This window comes from Bufo bufo, chromosome 3 (assembly GCF_905171765.1).
Source record: "Bufo bufo chromosome 3, aBufBuf1.1, whole genome shotgun sequence".
In the NCBI taxonomy this organism is placed as follows: Eukaryota; Metazoa; Chordata; class Amphibia; order Anura; family Bufonidae; genus Bufo; species Bufo bufo.
Window position 1 is genome coordinate 645,692,493 of NC_053391.1, and position 25,579 is coordinate 645,718,071.

At 44.9% G+C, this 25,579-nt stretch overlaps 1 protein-coding gene across 1 annotated transcript in view; it reads left to right on the top strand.

The window, feature by feature from the left end:
* Positions 1-25,579, top strand: part of CENPJ (centromere protein J) — a 58,268-nt gene that overhangs the window by 13,550 nt on the left and 19,139 nt on the right. The window contains exons 3-10 of the mRNA XM_040426244.1: positions 1,562-1,685; positions 9,169-9,414; positions 9,507-9,597; positions 10,927-11,032; positions 12,294-13,806; positions 15,021-15,153; positions 17,457-17,622; positions 18,137-18,382. Of these exons, the coding sequence (XP_040282178.1) occupies positions 1,562-1,685; positions 9,169-9,414; positions 9,507-9,597; positions 10,927-11,032; positions 12,294-13,806; positions 15,021-15,153; positions 17,457-17,622; positions 18,137-18,382 (2,625 nt within the window). The remainder of the gene's footprint in view (positions 1-1,561; positions 1,686-9,168; positions 9,415-9,506; positions 9,598-10,926; positions 11,033-12,293; positions 13,807-15,020; positions 15,154-17,456; positions 17,623-18,136; positions 18,383-25,579) is intronic.

Genomic DNA, 25,579 nt, shown 5'->3' on the forward strand with positions numbered 1-25,579 from the left:
GTTCAGGCGGTCATGCGTGTGGGAACTTCTTGACGGATTGCGTCATGTTAATTGTTTTATTCTTCTTCCGTGCATTTATTAAGATGCTGTTGGCGCCTTGAGAAATTTTTCTGGCACTAAACTTCTTATTATGTTGACAGTTTCCCAGGTTGATGGTATTCGTTTTTTGGGGCAACTCCAAACCTAAAATGGAAGTTTAGGCCCTTGACGATCAGAACAGTTATCGGAAACCAGTATTCCCAGGAACGCTTGTTCCCAATAATTAGTCGCCCTGTGTAACCTTGCCACGGATCACCAGATGAAGGAGCCAACGCTTGTTCCTTGGGCGATGGCGTCTTTCTGGTGGCACGTTAAATCATTGTTTGCCGGCAGCAGATCATCCTGCGTAAGCAGGACTCCACTGCCAGTAAATAGTGATTTTTGGTGGGGACCAAACAGCCGCTCATTTCCATACCGAGGGGGTGATTGCTGCATGTAAATGCAGCTAGGGATACGGCCACACCTTTAGTTTTTTTTAAATGAAATTTTGGAAGCCAAAACCAGGAGTGGATTCAAAAAAGAGGAGGTCATATTTGTCAACTTCTCCTTTTATGATCCACTCCTGATTTTGGCTTCCAAAACTGCATCAAAAAACCTGAATGCGTGGCAGCACCATAACCCCACTGCCTAATAATAGGCAATTATTGGGAACGGATGGTTTGTTTTCAGTAATTGCCTGGTCAGTCTGCTCATGTACAAGGGTCTTTAGTTGGAGAGGTTCCCGATAAGCTAATCAGATGGTAACTCAGTACTTTGGATACCCAGCGATCGGTTGTAAACTGTGTGAGAACCTGGGAGCACATGCTGTCTTCAAAATGGATAGGACATGTTCTATCTTTTTTGCAGAACTGCGGAGCAGACATACGGATGCGGACAGCACACAGTGTCCTGTCCGCATCTTTTGCGGCCCCATTGAAATTAATGGGTCCGCATCCGAACCTTTAAAAAATGCAGATCAAATGCAGACCGAACATCTGGGGCTACACAGTGACACCTGTTGCGCTGTGTAGCACTGCAGTCGTTGGACTGAATGGGGTCATTGGATTGATTGGGGTTACTATGTGACTCGCAAGTTGACCCCAGAATTACGAAAAGTCTATCAGTGTAGGATTATATATATATTTTTTGCGATACTGGGGTCATGACAACTTGTGAGTTATACTGGTGAGAAAAGGATCAGGCCAATGGATTTCAACATGCCCAATCCTTTGTTCTCAAGGGGGATAAGCAGTTCCCAGAGGTGGTTGTCAGCAGTTCATTCCTCTCTTCCCACTCAGGACACATGCATACTCGCCTGGGGCAGAGCATGCACTTGTATGAACTAGTTGTAAGGCCACTTACAGACACTGGATTCCTTTCCATTGCACAGTACATGTAGATGAGTCTTTCGGTGTATTGTCCAGGTACTTGTGTAAGTAAACTGTGACCCTTGTTTTCGGTCTGTCCTTCTATTCAGCAGTCTGGATTGTGCAATGCGTTTATAAACCCGACATTCATAGTGTATTGTGTATTTGCTTTGTAGCTTAAAGAAATACAACAGCAGAAACAAGAGCAGTTAAAGCAGCAGCAGATGGAGCAGCTCCATAAGCTCATGGAGGAGCAGAAAATGCTGCTGAACCTGGTATCGCGGCAGCCATCATACTCCGGTTTGTATCAGCCCTGTATTCTGTGTATGAAACTGCTCCCGTTCAGTATTTCCCCCATATTCTTCCCCTAAGGCCTTTTAATGCCAGTGTCAAAGGGTGTTATCCCATGATTAAAGGGGTTCTGCACTTTCATTTAACTGATGATCTATCCTCTGGATAGATCATCAGCTTCTGATCGGCGGGGGTCCGAACACCCGGGACCCCCGCCGATCAGCTCTTTGAGAAGGCAGCAGCGCTCCAGCAGCGGCGCGGCCTTCTCACTGTTTACCGCTGGCCCACTGACGTCACGACTAGCATCAACTAGCGTGGGCGGGGCTAAGCTCTGTTCACTTGAATGGAGCTTAGCCCCACCCACGCTAGTTGATACTTGTCGTGACGTCAGTGGGCCGGCGGTAAACAGTGAGAAGGCCGCGGCGCTGCTGGAGCCTTCCCAAACAGCTGATCAGCGGGGGTCCGGGGTGTCGGACCCCCGCCGATCAGAAGCTGCTGATCTATCCAGCTGATTCTGATTCTTACAAAGTTAGAACCAGCCCTGTACCTCACATGGATCCAGAGATCTCCTCATTCATTGTTCTAATTGTTCTGCTAGATTTAATTCAAGCTGGAAGATCAGGGGGCGTGTCCTCTCAACTGGAGGCAGTTGAAGGATGGAACTGAGCATGTGCGTCCAACTGGACATAGAAATTAGAAAAAGAGCGATTAGCAGGTGGTGTTTATATATATATATGGAATTCGGTGAATAACTCTAGTGTCTACGCTAATTACATTCATGTACAAAAATATTCAGATCCAGGTGCTGGTTTGAAAGCTGTAGTATAATTTTTCTAGGGACAAACTCATAAAATTTCTGCCTGAAATGGGCTGAGGGTGGTCTGGGGTGTACATGCAGAGCCATGCACCTCTATGGATGCCCTATTATAGCTTCATTCATAACAGAGCTGTAACACGGCCTTGTGAGCCATGGAGGACCCAGCACATTCAGGCATCACAGGGACAGTCCATTGATTTTTAATGGGCATTGTGTAGTGCTCCATTTCTCCTGTGATGTCGCTGCAGAGGAACAGAGAAATCTATGGTGTATTCCCTAATTGATTACAGATGATTGCTATGGTCCTGGCGGTGTGTGTGACATTTACTGGATCTTAATCTCCTAGCATCGTGTGTTTTTTTTTTTTTTTTTTACTATGTTTTTATAGTAAGGAAAGCCAACTCTTTTTATGGTCTGGTTTTATGATGAGTTGTCCTATGCATAGCTGCAGTGTAAAGCATGGGGAGATGCAGAGCAACTGCTGTACACTCTGATGGTGCAGGAGGATTACAGACTACGTCAAACTCCCTTTAGACAGTGCTGCAAGGCTTCAGTAGCAAATACGTTTCAGACCTCATGCATTCCAGGATAGGCCATCAATAACTGTTCAACTGTTCTGCGGTAGCTCTGGTGCTGGGATTTTGCTGGTTACTGCAGCCCCGCTCCTAGTGAAGTGAATGGGAGCCCTGCTGCAGTATCCAGCTCTGCCACCACACACAATGCATGACTTCCAGCGCCGGAGCTACTGCAGAAAAACTGATCAGCAGGGGGTGCGAGGTTACAGAGCCCTGCAGATAAGATATTGATGGCCTATCCTGAGGTCATCTATATAAAAGGACCTGAAACCCATTTAATGGAGGCTTGTTATAATGGCCATGATCTCCAACAAACTACTGTCAACACGCTCTGGTAACTGGCAGATATAAAGCATGTTGGGAGTTGTACTCTTGCAACAGCTGGGAAGCCACAGGTTGTGGATCACTTTGCTAAGGGCTTATTTAGATGAGTAGTAAAACTCTATGGTTGCCCTATAATTATTTTCCATCCATGTGGAATGAGTATGGTCTCTGACTGCGTTCCGTTTTCACGTCTGTTAGAAAAATACAGCTTTTTTTTATTTTATTTTATTTTATTTTTTTATCACAGACTCATTGACTTGAATAGGGCAAGAGTTGGAACAAAGTAGCACATGCTGCGATTTTTCTCTGCCCGGTCCAATAGTCAGTGCGGAAAATCGGACATGTGAATGGGCCCATTGACTTCAGTGTGTCAGTGCTCAGTCCGTGCGCTGTCTGTTCTACACTCTGTAAGTTCGATATTGATAACCTATCCTCAGGATAGGTCGTCAATGTCTGATTGGTGGGGGTCTGCCTCCCAGCACCCCTGCCACTCAGCTGTTTGTAGAGACCGCTGCTCTTGGGTCAACGCCCTGACCTCCTCCTAGGTCATTGACGTGACATCTTTGGTCACATAACCTATTTGCAGCTTGCTCCCTTCTGCAAAAGTAAATGCACCTTTGACTGTAGTACCAGGGACACCCACTATACAAAGTACAGCGCTGTGTTTTGATTTGCTGTGAAGAAGCCACAGTGATCAACGGAGCCGCCATGGCCTCTTTGAACAGGGGTGCCAGGACTTGGACTCCGCCAATAAGATATTTATCCTGAGGATGATGGGCCATCAATACAGAAAACCCGTTTAAGTCAAGCAATGTCTGATTACATTTCCCGTCACCCTGTGTCAGTATTATATTTCCCATTGTGCGATGTGATGACATGCACATTGTGCTGTAAAGCCTGCTAGAAATGACTAGTATGCCTGAGGCTGACGGGCTAAGCTCCTAGCAGGGTACAGCGTCTGTGTAGATTAGCCGGATAAACCAGAGAGACCACAACTCTACACGTCTCTCTATGGTAACGCATGTAAAGCAGTAATAATAATGAAAATCCGCGGCACTCTTTGAAAGATGAAGAAAATGTGCTATTTATTCACACATGTCAGCTGTATGACATGTGTGAATAAATGGCAATTTTTTTTCATCTTTCAAAGAGTGCCGCGGATTTTCATATATGAAAGTTCAGGGCAGCACACCTAGTAGTAGATGAATGGGTGCCAGCGATGAAAACACCTTACCAAGGTGTGTAATACAAAAGGAATAAAGACACCGCAGCACATCCGTTGGTGAAAAAGTGTGAACCTTTATTCACCCTTGCGACGTTTCAGTCCACTTGCTGGGACTATTCTCAAGGCTTGAGAATAGTCCCAGCAAGTGGACTGAAACGTCGCAAGGGTGAATAAAGGTTCACACTTTTTCACCAACGGATGTGCTGCGGTGTCTTTATTCCTTATTTATAATATACTCACCTAAAGAATTATTAGGAACACCATACTAATACGGTGTTGGACCCCCTTTTGCCTTCAGAACTGCCTTAATTCTACGTGGCATTGATTCCACAAGGTGCTGATAGCATTCTTTAGAAATGTTGGCCCATATTGATAGGATAGCATCTTGCAGTTGATGGAGATTTGAGGGATGCACATCCAGGGCACGAAGCTCCCGTTCCACCACATCCCAAAGATGCTCTATTGGGTTGAGATCTGGTGACTGTGGGGGCCATTTTAGTACAGTGAACTCATTGTCATGTTCAAGAAACCAATTTGAAATGATTGGAGCTTTGTGACATGGTGCATTATCCTGCTGGAAGTAGCCATCAGAGGATGGATACATGGTGGTCATGAAGGGATGGACATGGTCAGAAACAATGCTCAGGTAGCCCGTGAAATTTAAACGATGCCCAATTGGCACTAAGGGGCCTAATGTGTGCCCAGAAAACATCCCCCACACCATTACACCACCACCACCAGCCTGCACAGTGGTAACAAGGCATGATGGATACATGTTCTCATTCTGTTTACGCCAAATTCGGACTCTACCATTTGAATGACTCATCAGACCTGAGCTTGTGCAAATTGTAGCCTCTTTTTCCTATTTGTAGTGGAGATGAGTGGTACCCGGTGGGGTCTTCTGCTGTTGTAGCCCATCCGCCTCAAGGTTGTGCGTGTTGTGGCTTCACAAATGCTTTGCTGCATACCTCGGTTGTAACGAGTGGTTATTTCAGTCAACGTTGCTCTTCTATCAGCTTGAATCAGTCGGCCCATTCTCCTCTGACCTCTAGCATCCACAAGGCATTTTCGCCCACAGGACTGCCGCATACTGGATGTTTTTCTCTTTTCACACCATTCTTTGTAAACCCTAGAAATGGTTGTGCGTGAAAATCCCAGTAACTGAGCAGATTGTGAAATACTCAGACCGGCCCGTCTGGCACCAACAACCATGCCACGCTCAAAATTGCTTAAATCACCTTTCTTTCCCATTCTGACATTCAGTTTGGAGTTCAGGAGATTGTCTTGACCAGGACCACCCCCCTAAATGCATTGAAGCAACTGCCATGTGATTGGTTGACTAGATAATTCCATCAATGAGAAATAGAACAGGTGTTCCTAATAATTCTTTAGGTGTGTGTGTGTAAAATATATATATATATATATATATATATATATATATATATATATATATATATATATATATACACACACACACACACACACACACACACACACACACACACACACACACAGGAAAAGGTGCGGGAACATGCGCGATTTTTCCACGCGAGTGCAAAACATTGTAATGCGTTTTGCACGCCCGTGAGAAAAATCGTGCATGTTTGGTACCGAAACCCAAACTTCGGGCTTGGGATCGGTGTTCTGTAGATTGTATTATTTCCCCTTATAACATGGTTATAAGGGAAAATAATAGCATTCTGAATACAAAATGCTAAGTAAAATAGGGCTGGAGGGGTTAAAAAAATAAAAATAAAATAAATTAACTCACCTTAATCCACTTGTTCGCGCAGCCGGCATCTCTTCTGTCTTTAACTGTGAGCAAAAGGACCTTTTGATGACGTCATTGCGTTCATCACATGATCCATCACCATGGTGATGGATCATGCAATGAGCGTAGTGACGTCATCAAAAGTCCTATTGCTCACAGTTAAAGACAGAAGAGATGCCGGCTGCGCGAACAAGTGGATTAAGGTGAGTTAATTTTTTTTAATTATTTTTTTTAACCCCTCCAGCCTTATTTTACTTGTTATAAGGGGAAATAATAATGATCGGGTCCCCATCCCGATCATCTCCTAGCAACCGTGCGTGAAAATCGCACCGCATCCGCACTTGCTTGCGGATGCTTGCCATTTTCACGCAACCCCATTCACTTCTATGGGGCCTGCGTTGCGTGAAAAGAATATAGAGCATGCTGCGATTTTCACGCAACGCACAAGTGATGCGTGAAAATCACCGCTCGTGTGCACAGCCCCATAGAAATGAATGGGTCATGATTCAGTGCGGGTGCAATGCGTTCATCTCGCGCATCGCATCCGCGCGGAATACTCGCCCATGTGAAAGGGGCCTTAGAGAGAACAGACCTCACACAGATTTAGGGTAGTCATATAAACGCGTATACAGGTTACTCCCTCTAGTGGCGGCCACAAGCTGCCATATTTCCTACATTTTATTTAGAGCCTGCAGCTGTGTGTTACTCCGCTCCTTTTTCCCTTCACTTTGCTCAGAGAGTAATTGTGCCCATACACCAACTTCCCTATACACAGAACTGCTCGGATGTCTTCTCAGTGAGGAAAATTGGAGAAAGCTGCTGTTGACCAAAGAAAAAAGGAATTGAGCGTTTTAATTCAAACTGCTGTATCCTTCTCTCCGATGTCATCTGTTGGAGGAAAGTATTGAATTTCCCATACAGACTAGATTGTCAGCCTGTCTTACTGAAAAATGTGGCCAAACTGCAACCCTACAACCCACTTATTTATCACAAAGTGCCAACATGGCAATTTACCCTGAATACTACAGTCCAATATAGTATATCTTTCATGTACTTTATCATTTAGCCATGATAGCCTGCCTCCATTCAGTGCGCTGCCTGCGCTGTCCATAGTGCGCCCTGCACTGATGAATGGCAGGAAAGCTCTAAGTCCTATTGGTACACCATATACTTTTTTCCAGGGTGTGGGTGCCCACAGAGAGGGCTCTGAGTGCCGCCTCTGGTACCCGTGCCATAAGTTCGCCACCACTGCGCTACTGCGCTACTGTGTTCAAGGACCGGAACATGACTGATGATTTTTATTTTTATTTTTTATTTTTTGTGTGCAACCATGAAAGCACATAAGCCTACATAGGGCCATAGGCACTATATGCACAAACTGGTAGGAGATCTTTAAAGAGGAGCTGTCACCTCTCCCGACATGTCCGTTTTAGTAACTACTTCCATTCCCCGTGAAATAACGCTTCTGAAGCATCTATTCTTACCTTTCCTTTTTTCCTGCTATGAGATTATGAATGAATTTCTTGCAGCTCACAATGAAGGTCCAGATGGGTCTTACTAGTCAGGGCTGTGTCCCTGCACAGTCTGAAACTGGCAGCACTGATCGGATAGTGTCGGTCTGTGCAGGAACACATCCCCAACTGGTAACACCCGTCTTGACCATCGTTGCAAACCATAGACAATTTATTCGTAAACTTTTAGAAGGAATAATAAACAAATGCCACAACTTAGAGTCATAAGAATAGATGCTCCAGAAGTGGTATTATATGGGGGTGCAAGTAGTTACTAAAGTAGACCTGTCAGGAGAGGGTGCAGCTCCTCTCCTCTGCTGCCCTGGCTTCTGTGTTTTACTAAATACTTTCATTTTATATGAAATAAGACTTCCCATTTCTCGTAACTCTGTGTTGTGGTGTTCCACTGTTGTTCCTGTTGAGAGCAGGAGCGCACTGCGCTTCATGCCGCCGCTGCACTACAGTAATACACTCGTATAGTGTATTACTGTAGTGCAGCGGCGGCATGAAGCGCACGGCGTCATAGCAACCAATGACGCCGTGCGCTCCTGCTCTCAACAGGAATCCAGCCCGGCATACCACGGACCGCTCTCGGCCGCGGAACATGGCCGTGTGCATAAGGCCTAACAGTGTAAAAAAATATAAAGAGCACAATACAGCACAGGCAAGAGGGAGCATGGGAGCATGAAATGGTGCGATGCTCATATCGGAGGCCCTGGCTGGGTGAAAATGTGGGTATGTACAGGTTCAGCTCTGAACCTGGACAACCCCTTTTAATGCATATAAATGTCTTTTGGAGAAGGGGGTTTGTCCTAGCAAGAGACAACCCCTTCTAATTACCCTACTATCTACAGTGATACATGAGTAGTAAGGCAGATAAGGAGTGCAGATCACTATATTTTTTTTATTTTCCTTTTCCCGTTCTCCCGCTATAAGTGCTCAAAGCTGCATTGAAATACATTGTCAGGACTGCTGTTCATGCGCACAGGAGTCCCCACCATTATGTTAGAACAGCACAGCAGTCTGGACTGTGTTTCAGTGCAGCTTTGAGCGCTGACAGTGGGGGAACTGGGATTAGTAGGAAAAAATAGTGATCTGGACTCCTTATCTGTAAGCACAACTGTAGATAATAGTCCAAAATCATGACAGAGTCCCTATAATATCAGCAACATAAAAAATGATCCTTCATTAGATGTTGGCTGGTCATTTTTAAATATCTCAGGTTGCAAGTTGTTGCTACAGAATGACTCAAGCCTTACTTTCTTACAGAACAGGAGCAGCAGAACCTCATATCGGGACATCTCAGTAGCTCTTTGTCCCAAAAACATCTTTCACACCTTATGTCCTCTGTCAGTGGGAACATCCCCAGAGATTCCCCATACATGAAGCAAGAACTGCTCACCAAGGACAGAAGTCCATCCCGACCCCCTTCCGTATCTGTCCGGGAGCTTAGTCCTGAAAAATCCAAAACGCTAGAGGAGCTATTAAACGAGGAGGACACTGAAGATTATTCGGGTAAGTAATATTAGTCCAACTCTGTGCTTGACAATTAATATCTTGGGGGGGGTTACATGTATTTGTTTATTTAATGTAAAATATTACCATAGGGGATGAGTATGAAACAGAAGATTCTTCACACAGAGAAGATTCCTCCAGGGTAACGCCAGAACCACTTACTAAGAACAATGCAGAGGACAGGTGAGCGTTTGACTCCCCCAGGAGGGTGTAAAGCTGAGATAATTATTAGTGCGGTGTATCTGTCATTCATAATTGCTAGGGTCCCACCTATCTGGCTATCTGCACATATGGTGCTGGGCACAAGGTGGGGGTCAAAGCTCAATCCTAACACATCTCAGCAACAACGCTGTCAAAGCTCTTTCTCAGGAGGACGTCATGAAGCTGTGATTAATATGACCTGTCCTGAAGCACACCTGTAATCCGAGACTGTATGTGCTTATGAAATGGCCACCTTCCAGTCTGAGGTTTAGCATGATTAGTTATAATTGGCAGAACCCGATTAAAATACGAATCTGCCACCTGTCGCTATATATATATATTTTTTTTTATTGCCCATGTTTCAACATGGAGTATGATGGTGGACTGTGGAGGAAACAGAACCATTTATCTGTTGTCTTCTGCAAATGTTATTTTTGTAATGAAAAGTTGTACAATTTTCTGTACGTTCTGGAAAACTGATGGTGGAGAAGCATGATGCTTGTGTGAACTGAGCTTGTCAAGAGCTCATTTGCATCCTTCCCATCCTTCCCAGGAGCCTTGCTCGGCCTAGAAGATTCCTCATTCCTCAAGGAGAATTTGTAGTACCCAAATCCTGACTTCTCACCTAGTTAAGCCAGCTCTCTCTGGTCTGCACTGATGAGTGGCAGTCACCCCTAAACAGCTGTCTGCAGATGAGATGCTGGATTAAAGGGGTCTTCTGGGATTTTAATATTGATGATCTATTCTCTGGATAGGTCATTTATATGAGATCGGTGGGGGGTCTGACACCCGCCGATCAGCTGGTTGAAGAGAAGGACGAGCTCTGTGTGAGTGCAGCCTTACTTTTTTTTTTTTTTACTCGCTCGCCATTGACATCGCAGCGATGAGCATGTGTAATTACAAGCCGTCCCATTCACTTCCCAGCTGCTGGAAACAAAACAGATGATGGATCTGGAGGCAGAAGCCTCCATCCACTGTGTAATGGCCGCATTGGCACACTGCAGATCACCTCTACCCCCATTCAGGATGGAAAACCCCTTTATCAAATCTTAAACGGAGAGCTTTCATGGACACTTAAATGGGGAGAGCTGTGCACATGTACATGGGGTCTTATTACCTGGGTTCCCCACATATGACATTTATGGCAAACCCCTTTATAAGCCCACACACTTTACATAGAACAATAGTCTGACACCACCCAGTCCAAAAATGCCTGCTGTTCCTGTGCTCCACCTGGTGACATAGACTTTAACACCGAAAAAGATATGTTGAGAAATACATTGAGTGCAGTCTTTTAAATGTATCCTATAGGCCCATTGTGTCTGGTATCAAGGAAAGAAAGAAATCATTTGAAGAGTTCTTGGAGGAACAGATGAGGATTGAAGAACAAAGACTTAAACAAACCAACCTACAACAGGTAACGTTTCTCGGGCCCCTTTCCTACTACTTGGTGCTAAACCAGTTTCTATTAGTGACTTGTCTGACTTCCTAGGACTCTTTTGAACAAGGGGATAGAGTAAAAAGAGATCAAAGGCAAATTGAGGTGTGACACCGTACTATACCTTCTTACTTTGTTTGGGCTGTTCCTCAAGTTGACTTTTACTGAATCTACTCTTAAAGCTCATTTACACACGCTGACTGAACAGGCAATTATCTGGAAGGAACCGTTCCTTCCAGATAACTTCCTGCTTGTCAGTGGAGGAAAGAGCTGCATTTACACTGTATGGGGACGAGTCATGGCTACTGCAGTCAGTCGTCATATAGATTCTTTGTTTCTGGCCAGCAGATCCCTGATCACAAAGCATGATCTGCTGCCCTAAAATGATTTCACCCCATGCCCAAATGTTTTGCTCATCAGGTGATCTGCACTACCTTTACACGAGCTGGTTATCAGGAACGAGTGTTTGTAATAACAGTTGTTCCCGATAATTGCCCCGACATTTGCCCCTTGTAAACCTGGCATTATGGTGTAGATGTATTTAGCGTATTTTATTTTATTTTGCAATGGCTCCCTTTACAAGGGACTCCGATGACTGATCTAGGCAAAAGCTGAGAATTCAGGTCTGTATTCAGCCAATGTGTCTGCTGATGGACTGCGCATCTGATGAGAAATCAAATTTCAGTGTTTGCAAAGTGTGTGTGATCCTAGTAATCTATGTATGCAGTTGTAGGAAAATCGTCTGTTGTGGGCTACCTTGGGACTTGATTTATGTCTAGATACCAGGATGGGAGAGTTTAGAAACCGTTTCTGGTAGGACTCCTTGGTTTACAGGTCAGATTCATACTTCAAAAGTCTGAAGGGGGTGAATCACACAGGTAGTTTATCTTGGTGGAGAGAACCCACAGCAGACTCTGCAGGGCCTGTATCAGCACAGGGTAGAGTCCAGGAATGAAGCTGTGCTGATGCATGAGAGCTAGTGAAGATAGCAACATCCTGGTCCCACATGCATTGCTGGGATGGACATGTCCTAATAAGAGAAGTCTGAGACTAGGAGCAGGTTGTAAAATGCATATCAGGGAATCCAAATATACATAAAGGAATGAAGATTTTAGACTGAAACTTAGTGCAACTGTTTGAACTCAAGGTAACTATTAACATGCCTATAACATTTAATCATTATTTTTTCATATGCTGTTAAACATAAAATAAGGAATAATTTTTCATTCTTGTGCTAAAGGCCATTGAAGAACAGTCAAAGAGTAAACTAGCAGTGAAAAGACCATTTCTTCGTAGAGGAGAGGGGATTGCTAGATTTAAAAATGCACCTACTAAACGAATCAAACCTCAGGAAAACAAAGCAAATTCTGCAGAAGTCGCTGTTCCTCAGAAATTGGAGAAAGTTCACATTCAAAGAAAAATTGCACCATTTAGCAAGGATCCGGCGTCTGAGACTGGATCTGGGGTAACAAAAATCACAGCTCTGCCTGCAAGAGAGAAGAGCGAGTCGGCACAGAGAAAAGCTGTCCTTAAAAACCACAACCGAAAGCATAGTGTGTCCTCCGCCACGGCACATGGGCAGCTGGAAGACAAGACCACCTTAAGTGGGAGAAATTCTATTACTCTAGAGAGAAAAGCCATGGTAGAGCTTGATAAAGAAAATGTGGATGACACAAGGTCAACCGAAACCAGCAATAAAATGGGCATTAAGGCCCAGGATGGTGACCCAAAAGGTGCCAACCCTGCAAATTTGTCTTTTGAAGTTTCATTCCAAAAACGGGTGGTGAACTGGGAGAAGGATAAACAGAAGGAACACTATGAATTAGATGAATTTATGCTTCTGGAGCAAGCTGCCGAGGACCTCTCATTTTCCAGCAACTCTTCATTTGTCCAGAAACTCCTTGATCAGAATTTCCAGACTGACAGCCGCAGGTTGTCTTCTACACCAGTTAAATCGTCAGAAAAGCAACAAGAAAAAGTAGGTAACACCATGAGGAATGCAAGTGGTGGAAAGTTGTTTCAGAAAATGGAGGTGTCCGGGTCATTGTCAGAAAACGTTTCTAATGTTAAACTTCCAGAACAGAGTGGAAAAAACTCATGTGAGTTACAAAGGACTAGTGAGAAAGCAAAAAAATCTCACGTTTCTGACCCTGTATCAAGTGAAGGGGACTATGCATCCTCTGGAGATGAACATAGTAACTCGGTTTCCAGTGAAAATGAAGATGATACTGACAGCAGCACCAGGGATCACGGTCCTAACACTGAAGACCTCAAGGGTCCTTCTCAAAGACTTAACAGGGGCAGTAAGGGCAGGGATTTCGATCTAGACTTATCAGATGGTGAAGATAATGAAAGTAAGGATAAAACACTATTAGCAGACACCAGCAAAGCATCCTTGAAAGATGACCATAGTTCTTCATCGTCTGACTCAAGTCAAGTAGTGTTTGATGATGAACGGACTTGGGATGACCTTGGTAATGTGCAAAGCTTGCAGGGCGTTTATGAAAATCATTTTGCCACCAAGCAGTTTATCCCATCCGAGTACACCAGCATCAGTCCTAACGATGCCCCGAACAAAGCCGTCACAAGGAAAGTGGCATCCAAAAAAGATCAGCTTCAAGCTACAAATACTAGTACCTCAGATACTCCTCCAGCTTCAGAACTGATGATGAAGTTGTTTCCAGCTCTTAAGCCAAAAGCAAAACCAGAGGCGCCGAGTGCAACTAAACCTGCGTCAAGTCAAGAAGGTCCGGGTAAGAACATCTGAATTGATTTTATTACTGCATACAAGATAATGGGTTCCCTATAAATACCGTAAAGGGCATCTGTCAGCAGATTTGCCCCTATGACACTGGCTGACCTGTTACATGTGCACTTGGCAGCTGAAGGCATCTGTGTTGGTCTCATGTTCATATGTGCCCGCATTACTGAGAAAAATTAAGTTTTAATATATGCAAATGAGCCTCTAGGAGCAATGGGGGCGTTGCCTTTACACCTAGAGGCTCTACTCTCTCTGCAACTGCTGTGCCCTCTGCACTTTGACAGGACCAGGCAGTAAAAAATATCATCATGCCTGGTCCTGTTGATCAAAGTGCAGGGGACTCTACAGTTGCAGAGAGAGCAGAGCCTCCGGGAGTAATGGCAATTCCCCCTGTTCCTAGAGGCTCATTGGCATATATTAAAGATTTAATCTTTCTCACATATGAACATGGAACCAACACAGATGCCTTCAGCTGCCAAGTGCACATGTAACAGGTCAGCCAGTGTCATAGGTACAAAACTGCTGACAGATGCCCTTTAAATTTATGATAAAATTGTACACTGGAATAATTTTTAGCAAGTTAAATAGTCGCCTCTCCTGACATCTCTGGTTTACTAAATGATTTTACTCCCCATGCACTAGCGATTCTAGAGCATTTGTTCATATAACTCTTTGCTGTTCCTGTTGCAAGGTCGGCACCTTTTGGGTCGCCATCCTGGACCTTAATGTCCATTTTATTGCTTGTTTCAGTTGACCTCAGTTATTGCTACTGGTGGTCTATGGGTTTTACCACTTATGGGTGTCTGCTTGCACATGCTGATACTGCCGGTGTGAGACTGTGCAGGGGTCCCCCCTTCCCTAAGGTAACACTCAGTTACAGATTCATTAATAAACTTCTAGTAGGAATACCCACGGAATGGCACAGCATGGTAAATATGAATAAATGCTCCAGAATTGTTACTACATGGGGAATCCAAGTAGTTTCTAAAACTGACATGTCAGGATGATTTTTGCTTTAATTTTACGATGTTCTGGAAAATTATAGACTGGCTGTTTATGGGAGTTTTTTTATTTCTTTAATATTCTTCATGTTTCAGTGACCTTCCACTTTGTGTTGAATAAACTCAGTTTTTTAGCCTTACGATTAGTATCATCTGACTGTTTCCCATATGTTTTACACCGCCTACTATATTCGTTGTTTTCCAGGAGATGCTGCGCGGTCTCAGCTTTTGAAGGAGAAACTAGTTGAATTAGAAACTGAAATTGAAAGGTTTAAGATGGAGAATGCCTCCCTGGCAGGGCTCCGTGAAGACAAAGAAAAGACTCTAGAGAATCTAAGGTAGGATATGTTACTGTATTGTAAATGACCAGTTACCACTCTTGACATACCCTTTACATGTGAAAGGCCTCCTGACGCTGAGCAGTAGTTATTACTGTGGGTAAACCCTCAATTCTGCAGTAATGCTTGATATGTATGGCCTGAGGGTGTAGATCACTCCCATCTGGGGATAGAAAATAGGTATTTTTTCCACTTCTCTATACCATTGCATGTGTCAATGGTCACATGTACAGTGGTTCTGGATCAAAGTACAAAAATTTGCCACTCCATACCTAAACCCGGACACCCCCTTAAAGTGTAACTGTGTTTTTTTTAGGGGCAGTGATACTGACCATTTTTGTAGTATACTTTAATTACTTAAATTGTATATTTCTATTAGAAAAATACCTCTAAGGGTGCATTCACACGTCCGTGTGTGTTTTGCGGATCCACGGATCCGCAAAACACAGACATCGGCGATGTGCCTTTTCGCATTTTGCGGACCGCACATCGCCGGCATTCTCATAGAAAATGCCTTTTCTTGTCCGCAATTGCGGACAAGAATAGGACATGTTCTATAATTTTCGGGATCGGAATTGCGGACCCAAAAGTGCGGATCCGCAATTCCGGATCCGGGCAGCACATCGTGCTGCCCCATAGAAATGTATGGGTCCGCAATTCCGTTCCGCAAAATGCGGAACGAAATTGCGGACGTGTGAATGGACCCTAAAGTGGCCCATTTTGAGCCTTAGAAACGCTCCTCGGTCTTCTGTTTACATAACTGTGTAGACTTGCTCAACACTGACTATGCTATGTAAACAGAAGACAGAGGAGCATTGCTAAGGCTCAAAATGGGCCACTTTAGAGCTATTTTTCTAATAGAAATTTACAATTTCAGTAATTAATATATATTACAAATATGGTCCGTATTACTGTCCCTACACATTACAAACATAAAAAATAAAAATAAAATTACAGATGCACTTTAAACTCTACTTGGGCAATCACTGGTTTTATAGACAAAACACCATATTTAGTGGTTGTCTCACCTGGAACATTGGTGACTTATTGCTAGGATATGCATCCTAAGATAACAAGAGCGCGTCAGGCATGCGTGACTGCCCTCCATTTATTTCTACGCAAGTGCCGTAAATAGTTGAGCCATGCTCTGCTGTTTTTTGAAGTCCCATAGAAATGAATTAGAGAGCACACCGCACAAGTGCAGGCAGCACCCCGTTCACTTCTATGGGACTTCCAGAAATAGCCGAGCCAGCGCTTTGCTATTTTTGGCGCTCCTATACAAATTCTCTTTGGGACGCACATCTATCTCACATATATCCTAGTGCAGTGACTGTGAACCCTTTAGAGACCGAGTGCCCAAACTGCAACCCGAAACCACCATTATTTATCGCAAAGTGCCAACATGGCAATTCCTGAATACTACAGTCCAATATACTATATCTTCAATGTACTTTATCATTTAGCTGTAATAGCCTGCCTGCATTCAGTGCGCTGCCTGTGCTGTTCATAGTGTGCCCTACGTATTCGTACTCGTACACCTTAGATTTTTTTTCCAGGGTGCGGGTGCCCACAGAGAGGGCTACGAGTGCCGCCTCTGGCACCCATGCCATAGGTTTGCACCAATATCCCTTTAAGCTACTTCATATGGTCAACAAAAAAAGGCAATATTCCAATTCTGGAATTTAACCTTTTTTTCTGAAAAATAATTTTTTATTATGAAAATGGACTGGAAAAAGACGGCCCAGCCTAAGAAGAGGAGGGTTCCGTTTTTCACAGTGTGGGGTAAATACATGACATTGCTTCCCCGAAGACACTTGCTCTAGGCTTCATTCATGTTAACCCCATGGTATCCAGAGCGCCTTACTAGGAAGTGATCCTCCAGTCTATGTCTCCTGACTTTATATCTAAATGTCCTGATATTTCTTATCTTTTTATATCCTTCTTCCGTCAAATTAAAGTGGGGGTTGTATGACTGTGGACTCGTGCTGTCCTGACCCCCTGGGGTCCCGCATGTATGTCTGTGAATTCTAATAGAAAGCCCCAGCGATGTGCAACCATCTTTTTTTAATATTACTGGGATACCCATTCTCCCCTGATGGGCTTCTCTCCTATGTGGTGTTTGCTTTGCATGGAGATATTCTAACGCATTATATGGGATGTTGGAGGTGGCCCCAGGGGGTCAGGACGGTGAGTAGATTTTTAGCATTTGTTGGTGTGCTTCTCATATTGCTTGTACGGTTCTCACTGCCGTTTTTTTCTTTTTCTCTAATTTGTATGAACATTTTATGATTTATTTTGCACAGGAAAGAAGTTACAGACTTCGAACAGCAGAAAGCAAAAGAACTGGCCAGGATTGAGGAGTATAAAAAAGAAGAAATGAAGAAGCTCCAAAAGGAGCGCAAAGTGTTTGAGAAGTATGCTAGTGCTGCACGAGCAATACCGGACAAGAAAGAACGGGAGGAAATCCAGGTGGGGACAGAATAGTTTACTTACTTTCTATCCATACAACATTATATGTTCTCATACTACTCTCGATCAATAGTTATATCAGGTGCCCACCTTCAGTAGCTGTCGGTCGACAGCTATATCTCCTGACTCGCCCATGCACATAAACTCTGTTCTGCCGATGTTTGTGTTTTCAATGTGGAGAGAAGACAGAGCCTCTGGTGGTGGCTTTTCTCGAACCAACTAATCAGTTAAAAAGTTGAATTTCCCCAACCTTGTCCCCCTTAACATTCATCTGTGGAGAGTTGGGGGCTCCCCATACATATGAGACTGTTGGCTCGTCCCACTGAAAATGGTGGTTTCAGCCAACAATACACATGTATTGGGACCTTATGCTCTATTTGACCGTTGGTAAATGATACATGTGCTTAGTGCAGCATAAAAACAGGAATGTGACACAGCAAGATGCTTTTAGGGTTGTATGAATTCTACCATAATACTGTATATAGTATACACTTCATTTTCTTTATCTCCGAAGACTTTAAAGCAACAGATCAAAGACTTACAAGAGGAGTTAAAGAAAAAGGACGCAAAGTGGTCAACTACCCATGTGCGTCTCCGAAATCAGATAGAAACCTTGTTAAAAGAAAACGGGGAACTGCGGGAAGAAATCAAGTTTATGGAAAAAGTTCGGTTGGAAACTTGGAAGAAAGCTGAGGCAGTTGAAAGCAGAAAGAAGACAAGTGAAGCTCCTACAACCCAAGTGAAGAGATCAGAATCTGTAGTAAGTGACCTAATCCGAGTAATCACTAAAGGCGCGTTTACATGAGCTGAGGAGCAGACAATTGTTGGGAAGGAAGCGTTCCTTTCCAACAGTCGACTGCTCGTTAACTGCAGGTGATGCTCTGCATTTCCATATAGTGATCACCTCCACAGTATGGGAATGAGCAATGGCTATTGCGATCGCTCGTCCTCATACAGCTGCATTGTTTCTGGGCAGCAGGTCGCTGTTTAGACAGCTTGATCCGCTGCCCAGAAACGATGATTGGTGGTGCCTGCACGCGAACGACAGGATCACCCAATGAACGCGCATTTTCTCGTTCATCGGGTGATTGGCGGCACCTTTAGACAGGCAGATTGTCGGGAGTGAGCGTTCACAGAACATTCATGCCCCATTATTGCCCTGTCTAAATCCACCTTAAGGCCTCGTGTTAACAACGATATTATAGCTTTTATCTGCAGCCTGAGAGTTGTACAGGCTTGGCAGTCATAGACGTCTATGCGGCCATAATCCAATTTCATACAGAGGGTTTTTCATTTAAGGGAACCTGTCACCGGGATTTTGTGTATAGAGCTGAGGACATGGGTTGTTAGATGGCCGCCAGCACATCTGCAATACCCAGTCCCCATAGCTCCGTGTGCTTTTATTGTGTAAAAAAAACCGATTTGATGCATATGCAAATTAACCTGAGATGAGTCCAGCGTGAAGGAGCCCAGCACCGCCCCGCATCCTCCGAATCTCCTCCTTGCTCCCCGACATCAGAAAGCGCATACGCAGTTCGTTCCCGGAGGATGCCAGCACAGGGAAAGAACACTATGACGACACTGTGCATGCGCTAGCTCTCGCATCGTAAGATTAAGGCGCTCTAACTTTCTGACGTCGGGGAGCAAGGAGGAGATTCTGAGGATGCGGGCGGTGCTGGGCTCCTTCATGCTGGACTCATCTCAGGGACAGGACACATCTCAGGTTAATTTGCATATGTATCAAATCGTTTTTTTTACACAATAAAAGCACACAGAGCTATGGGGACTGGGTATTGCGGATATGCTAGCGGCCATCTAGCAACCCATGTCCTCAGTTCTATACACAAAATCCCGGTGACAGGTTCCCTTTTAAGCCAGAAAATTTGCAGCAGGTTCCATTGTATGCTGTATTACAAAGATATCCTCCCCATATATTCTTTCTATATAAAGCTGCATAATATGGTGCAATAGAGATGTAAGAGAGTGCGAAAGCCCTCTAGCTCATAGTATGGGCAACAAAAATTGGAAAGAAACAGTCCCCCTCTTATGGTGGATGCATATGGTGCAGAAAATCCCAATTAAATCTGCATAAAAAACTGCACAAAAAGATTTGACACGCTGCAGATTTCAAATTCCACCAGTTCAATTTCTGCACCCACATGATATTTGTCTAATTTCATACACTTTGCTGGTACTTTATTATGCTATGGTTTTTCCACGTGAAATCCTCAACATGTGGAGCCCTGCTAAGTGTAGGTGGACGGTGGAGGTGGTTCCACAGCAATACTGATGCAGATCCTAACACTCCAAGAAAAAAAATCTAGTTTCCTTATTAGTGAATCACATTAGAAATCATCTGAATGACAGGGAATCCTCTACAAGATCTGAAAAATGTTATAGGTCAGGGACAGGGTCAGACTAGGGTTCCTTGGGCCCACCAGAATAAAATATTCTCATGGACCAAACCCCATATCGGTGAAGAGAGATTTTAATTTAAAGAAATAGACCCTAGTTGTAAGTTATTGGCTCCAAAGGTTGCTCCAATTTTCTTTTCTTCTCCCGGACCCTCTGGTATTCTGGTGGACCAGTCGGACACTGGTCAGGGATGTAAATTTTCAGCTAGGAAACCTCCCATAGTACAATCCATAATGTCCCCCAGATTAGATCAGAAACTTGGATCCACTAAAACATGGTTCTACAAATGTGGCACAAGAAAATGTACTGTATGTGCTGTAAAGATGTGGACCAAACTAAAATTGTAGAAGGGTTAATTGGTAAGAAAAGAAATCATTGGGGGACACAGGCTTGACCATGGGTTTAGCTGCTGCCACTAGGAGGTGACACTAGGCAAAAAAAAGTGTTCGCTCCTCCCCTCAGCTATACCCCTTCTGCAGACTCTGACCTAATCAGTTTTAGGTCTGCTGGATTTATTTATATTTTTTTTCTCTCTTTCTGCTGTTGGCAGTCTCCAAGCTGCCTGCGTTCCCACCCAAGAGACGGGAGTCCAGGGGGTCCCCAAGCCCGCTGCTTGTTCCCGGTCTCCAGAAGGCAAGGAGGACGAGAGGTTCCTAAAACCTCTGTATCCCGCCAGCTTTCGGGTCACCAGGTTCAGCCTCTGCTAAGTCCCCTCTGTTACTGGGGACTTAGTTCTTCCGGTCGGCCCCGCCTGTACTCGAGGCCTCGGCTATGCGGCCTACATAGGCCACATCTTCAAGACTGTTTCGGGGGCGGGAAATTTTCGCGCCATTTCTTCCTCCCACCAGTGACCAATAAGCTCCGCCCCTGGCCTTAACCCTTTCCTTGCCTTCAGTACTACTGCGCTGGGCAAAATACTTCCTGGACTCGAGACAGCTGGGGGTTTAGATTTTGAGCTGTATGTAATTAAAAACTATATATATTATTAACCTCGCGCTATCTGGTCCTGTTATGGACCTAGTTCCCACCGCCATTCCATAGTCAAAGTTCTTGCCACTACAGCTGGATGCTCGCACTACCGCTGGATACATACGTCCGGTAGCGCTACTTTCCTTCCATAAGCGGCAGTCTTGCACTACAGCTGAATACCGCATTCCCTGTAGTTCCATAGTCAAAGTCGTTTCACTACTACTGGATTCTGTAGGTTTTGTCACATTCCCCTCCTTTCTTAGGCGGAATATGTGCGCTTACTACTGGACCCTGTACATCCTGTAGCATTACCCTCCTTCCATAGGCGGAGTAATTGCACTTGCACTGGATACCGTACAGCCTGTAGCATTACCCTCCTTCCTTAGGCGGAGTAGTTCCACTTGCACTGGATGCTGTACTGCCTGTGGCATTGCTCTCCTTTAGGCGGAGTAATTGCATTTGCACTGGATACCGTACAGTGTGTAGCATTACCCTTCCTTCATAGGCGGTGTACTTGCACTACCACTGGAAACTGTACAGCCTATCGCATTACCATTTTTCCAGAGGCGGAGTAATTGCACTTCCACTGGGTACTGTACAGCCTGTAGCATTACCCTTCTTCCATAGACACGGTAATAGCACTTCCATTGGGTACAGTACAGTCCGTACCATTATTCTCTTTCCATAGGCAGAGTAATAGCACTACCACTGGATATGGTACAGCCTGTAGCATTACCCTCCTTCCATGGGCGGAGTATTTGCACTTCTATTGGGTGCCGTTCAGCCTGTAGCATTACCCTCTTTTTTTAATTGATGGAGTATTTGCACTTACCTCTCAATTGTATTCATTCTGTATCATCACTCTCCTTTTGTTAGGCAGAGTATTGGCACCTTCCGTGGGCTCCTATACATCAGGTAGCATTGTTCTCCTTCCATAGGTGGACTATTTACACCACCACTGGATACCGGACGTCCTGTAGCATTATCCTCCTTCCATAGGTGGAGTAGTTACACTATCACTGGATCCTATACTTCCGCTAGCATTCCTCTCCTTCCGTAGTAGGAGTATTTGCACTTACTTCAGATACTGTACATTTTGTAGTATTACCCTCTTTCCATAGAGTAGTTGCACTACCACTGGTTCCTATACAGACTATTGCATTACCCTCCTTCATTAGGCAGGTAACTGCACTTCCACCGGATACCATACGTCATGTTGCATTACCCCCTCCGCAGGCAGACTAATTGTACCAGTACTGGTTATCATCTGTCCTTTCGGATTTCTCTATAGGTGGATTAGTTGCACCACAATTGCATACTGTAGATCCTGTAGCATTACCTCCTTCCATTGGTGGAGTAGTTGTACAACCAGTAGTGCTTACACTACCAGTGGACCCGGTACATCTTGTCGGGTTCCCTTCTTCTGTCAGCGGAGTGATTCACAATCTCTGGAAGCTGTCCATCCTATCGCATTTTCTATCTTTATTTGGTGGAGTAATCGACTGAACGTTGACTACCGCGACTACTCTCACTTCTTCCTTGTCGCATTGCATCCTTTTCCATGGATGGCCTATTGCTAGACTCGGTCCCTACAGTCGCCTTATCCCTTGTCATAGGTGGTATTTTGGCACTACTACTGGATACTGTGACTACACCACACTATACCCTTCCTCAGGTACTCATTGTTTGGATTGGATTAGTGTCGGGCGCCTCTGTCTTCCAGGTAGGACTGTAACTGACAGGCTGTTTACTCAAAATGGCTCGGCGTCCATTCTCTGTCAGTAGGTGGAACGTCTGCACTGCTTGCCAGTTTCCTTCCTTCTCAAGTGGTGGATTGCGCTAGTACCATTTTCTTGGTGACTACTGCTGTTTGGCCTCATTCTCAGGGGGAGCCTCTCCTCTGTCCCTAGAGACCATAGTTGTGGCTATGGCCTCCCCCCTATGAGGCAGCCTTGCACTGGCCATAGATTTTATGGCTACTCCTGTTCCGTGGCCACTACTGTGTGACTCCTTCTCCTGAGGCGCTGGCTGACAGGTACTCTTATTTCCTATAGTGCTGTCATCTGCCCATACCATGACATGCTGCAGCTGTGGGTTTGCTCACCCCTCGTGGTATTAGTACGGTTTTCTGTGCGTGGTATAACCTAGGATTTCTGTGGCGCTGGCTTTGCGCCTTCTTCCCTTCACATGTCGTGCATTGCCTCTACCATCTACTACGGTGACAGCATCAACGTTGCCTCCTTGTGGTTTTGGGTATGCACTTATTCAGTTTGCATATGTGAATTGTTTGCATGGCTCCCCTCCCCGGTAGAGCGGTCGTACTGTCCTTGTTGTCCACGCCTAAATGCTGGTTCCCTACTGAGCCGCATCAGCCTCTTCTACTTCTCTCCCCTTACGCAGGGCGAGTAGTTGCACTTTCTCCAGATACTGTTTCTGCCTGCTCGGCCATTTCCATAGCCATTGAGTTCTCATATGCCCCCTTTCTGCTGTAGAGTGCCTGCGTGGGTGGTATTGGTTCTGTTACCAGTTTTTTTTTTTCTGGGACTTGTGACGTTCGGTATCCACACCCTTTCTGGCGCAGTATTTATGCCATCTCTGGTTCCTTTCGGCCCGTTTTGTGCATTCCTCGGATAACCCCATTCTTTTCTTCTTTAGGCAGGGTTGTTCCACAGTGGTGGTCGACAGTGTCTGATTTTACACAACCTTCATATTTTCGTCCCTTTGGCGTAGCTGTTTTTTTCCTTCAGCTTCCGGTTAGGTCTGCCAGTTCAGGCAGCCTTCCATGGCGTATCTGACGGCTTCTCTCCTCTATTGTTCTGGAATTTAAGGTCCTCCTCTACCTACCTCTACTTATCACATTGGCGTTCCCCTTGGGGAACACTCTTATGCAGCAAACCCCTTGGCCGTAGGTCTGAAGTGGACATTTTTGCTCACTGAGGCCATTTTTCTCCTGTCAGGTTACTCCCCTTCATTTTTGTGGTTTGGGTCGGTTTCACTGCCTTGTTCCCATTGACTTTCTTCACTCCCTCAATAACTTTTGTGGGCCATTTTCAAGCCTGCAATCCAGGTTCTCTAGCCCTGCCTTGTTCGTCATGGTCCCGCTGAAGTGGTTTTCTCTTCTGGCAGCCAGTAATGGTTTTGGGGTCTTGCCTTCTGGAACCCCTACTTCGTCCCCAGATATCCAGGTGGCATTTTTAATTCATCTTCTTCCAATCAGTTTTCCACTGAGTGGTTCCCTTTTTTTCCTGGGATCCTGACCCATGGATATCACTTCCTCAGAAGTCTTCTGAATCCAGGCTAGGTCTCTCTCTCCTGTATCTTCAGCAGTCTCCTAAGTCATGACTTATATTCCCTGTACTGTTCTTCTTCTGCCCAGGTGGAGCCTCTGTGTGTTCAGCCGTTCTGCTGGCCTTCCTTTTCAGGGTTCTGGGTGTGTCCTCCCCCGCATCTCTGTGCAGGCCTTGGAATCGTTCTGTTCTTGTTCCCTCCCCATGGTACTGCTCTTTAACGTCCCATGGTCTTCTGTGTCCCCCAATGATACGAGCGAGAAAATAGCATTTTTTTGTGCTTACCTGTAAAATCCTTTTCTCGCTGAGTTCATTGGGGGACACAGCTCCCACCCCGTAAGTACGTTGCTGACTCTCCTTGATGGGTCCCTTCGGTTCTTGATTCTGACTATAGATGATGGTTCCAATTTTGAGTTGTCACGAAGAAAGCCAGGATTCGATTTCTTGATGAAGGACACGGAGCAGTTCCTCCCCTGTGTGACTCAGTTCGCCCAGGCAAACTAGGTGCAGAACAAAGTGACACCGCCGTGTCCTGCACATGTCGTATGCTGGAGGAGCACTGTGAATTGTCCCTGCAGTGGAGACTGAGGACACGGTGGAGGATGTGGAGGCAGAGGCGGAGATTGTCGCAGGACCAACGGCGTGAGAACATTGGAGGTGGAAGCGGCGTCACCTGGCCAAATTGCTGGTGTGGCTGTGCAGGAACCACATTCACCCAGTGGGCCGTAAAGGACATGTACTGTCCCTGACCGTAGTATAGGTCAAAAAACGTTAAAAAAAATGACCTGTATAGGGCGCCAATTGCCTCAAAATTAATGGCCTACTTGTGGTAAAAATGGTTAATTAAGTGGTAACTTTGATAAGATTGTTAAAAAAAAAAAACGAAGTTTATGAAAACGTGCAGAATAACCTTTTTATAACAGTAATAGTAGTTTATTAAAATCGCAATGAGATATAAAAAAAAAAAAAGTTTTTTGTAGTAAAAACTCAATTCACCCAGGAGGGGCAGGGTGGGATAAAGCACATAACACCCACTCTGCTTCCTACTGCGCCTGGATCGCCTGTAAGATCGTCCGGAATTAACGGCAGTCACACTTGGAACATCTGGTTATTTTCTTTTTATTGTTTAGCACAGGGTAGGGGTAGGGGTAGGCTCACTGTGTGGGTAAGGAGGAGTTACGATGTAACCTAAATCTATGGTCCTAGTTGGCCTCTTCCTGCTACTGATGCTGTGAAGCTCTGGGAGAGACCTGCAGCTGTCCTTCGGCTCATTTCAGCACCGCTGC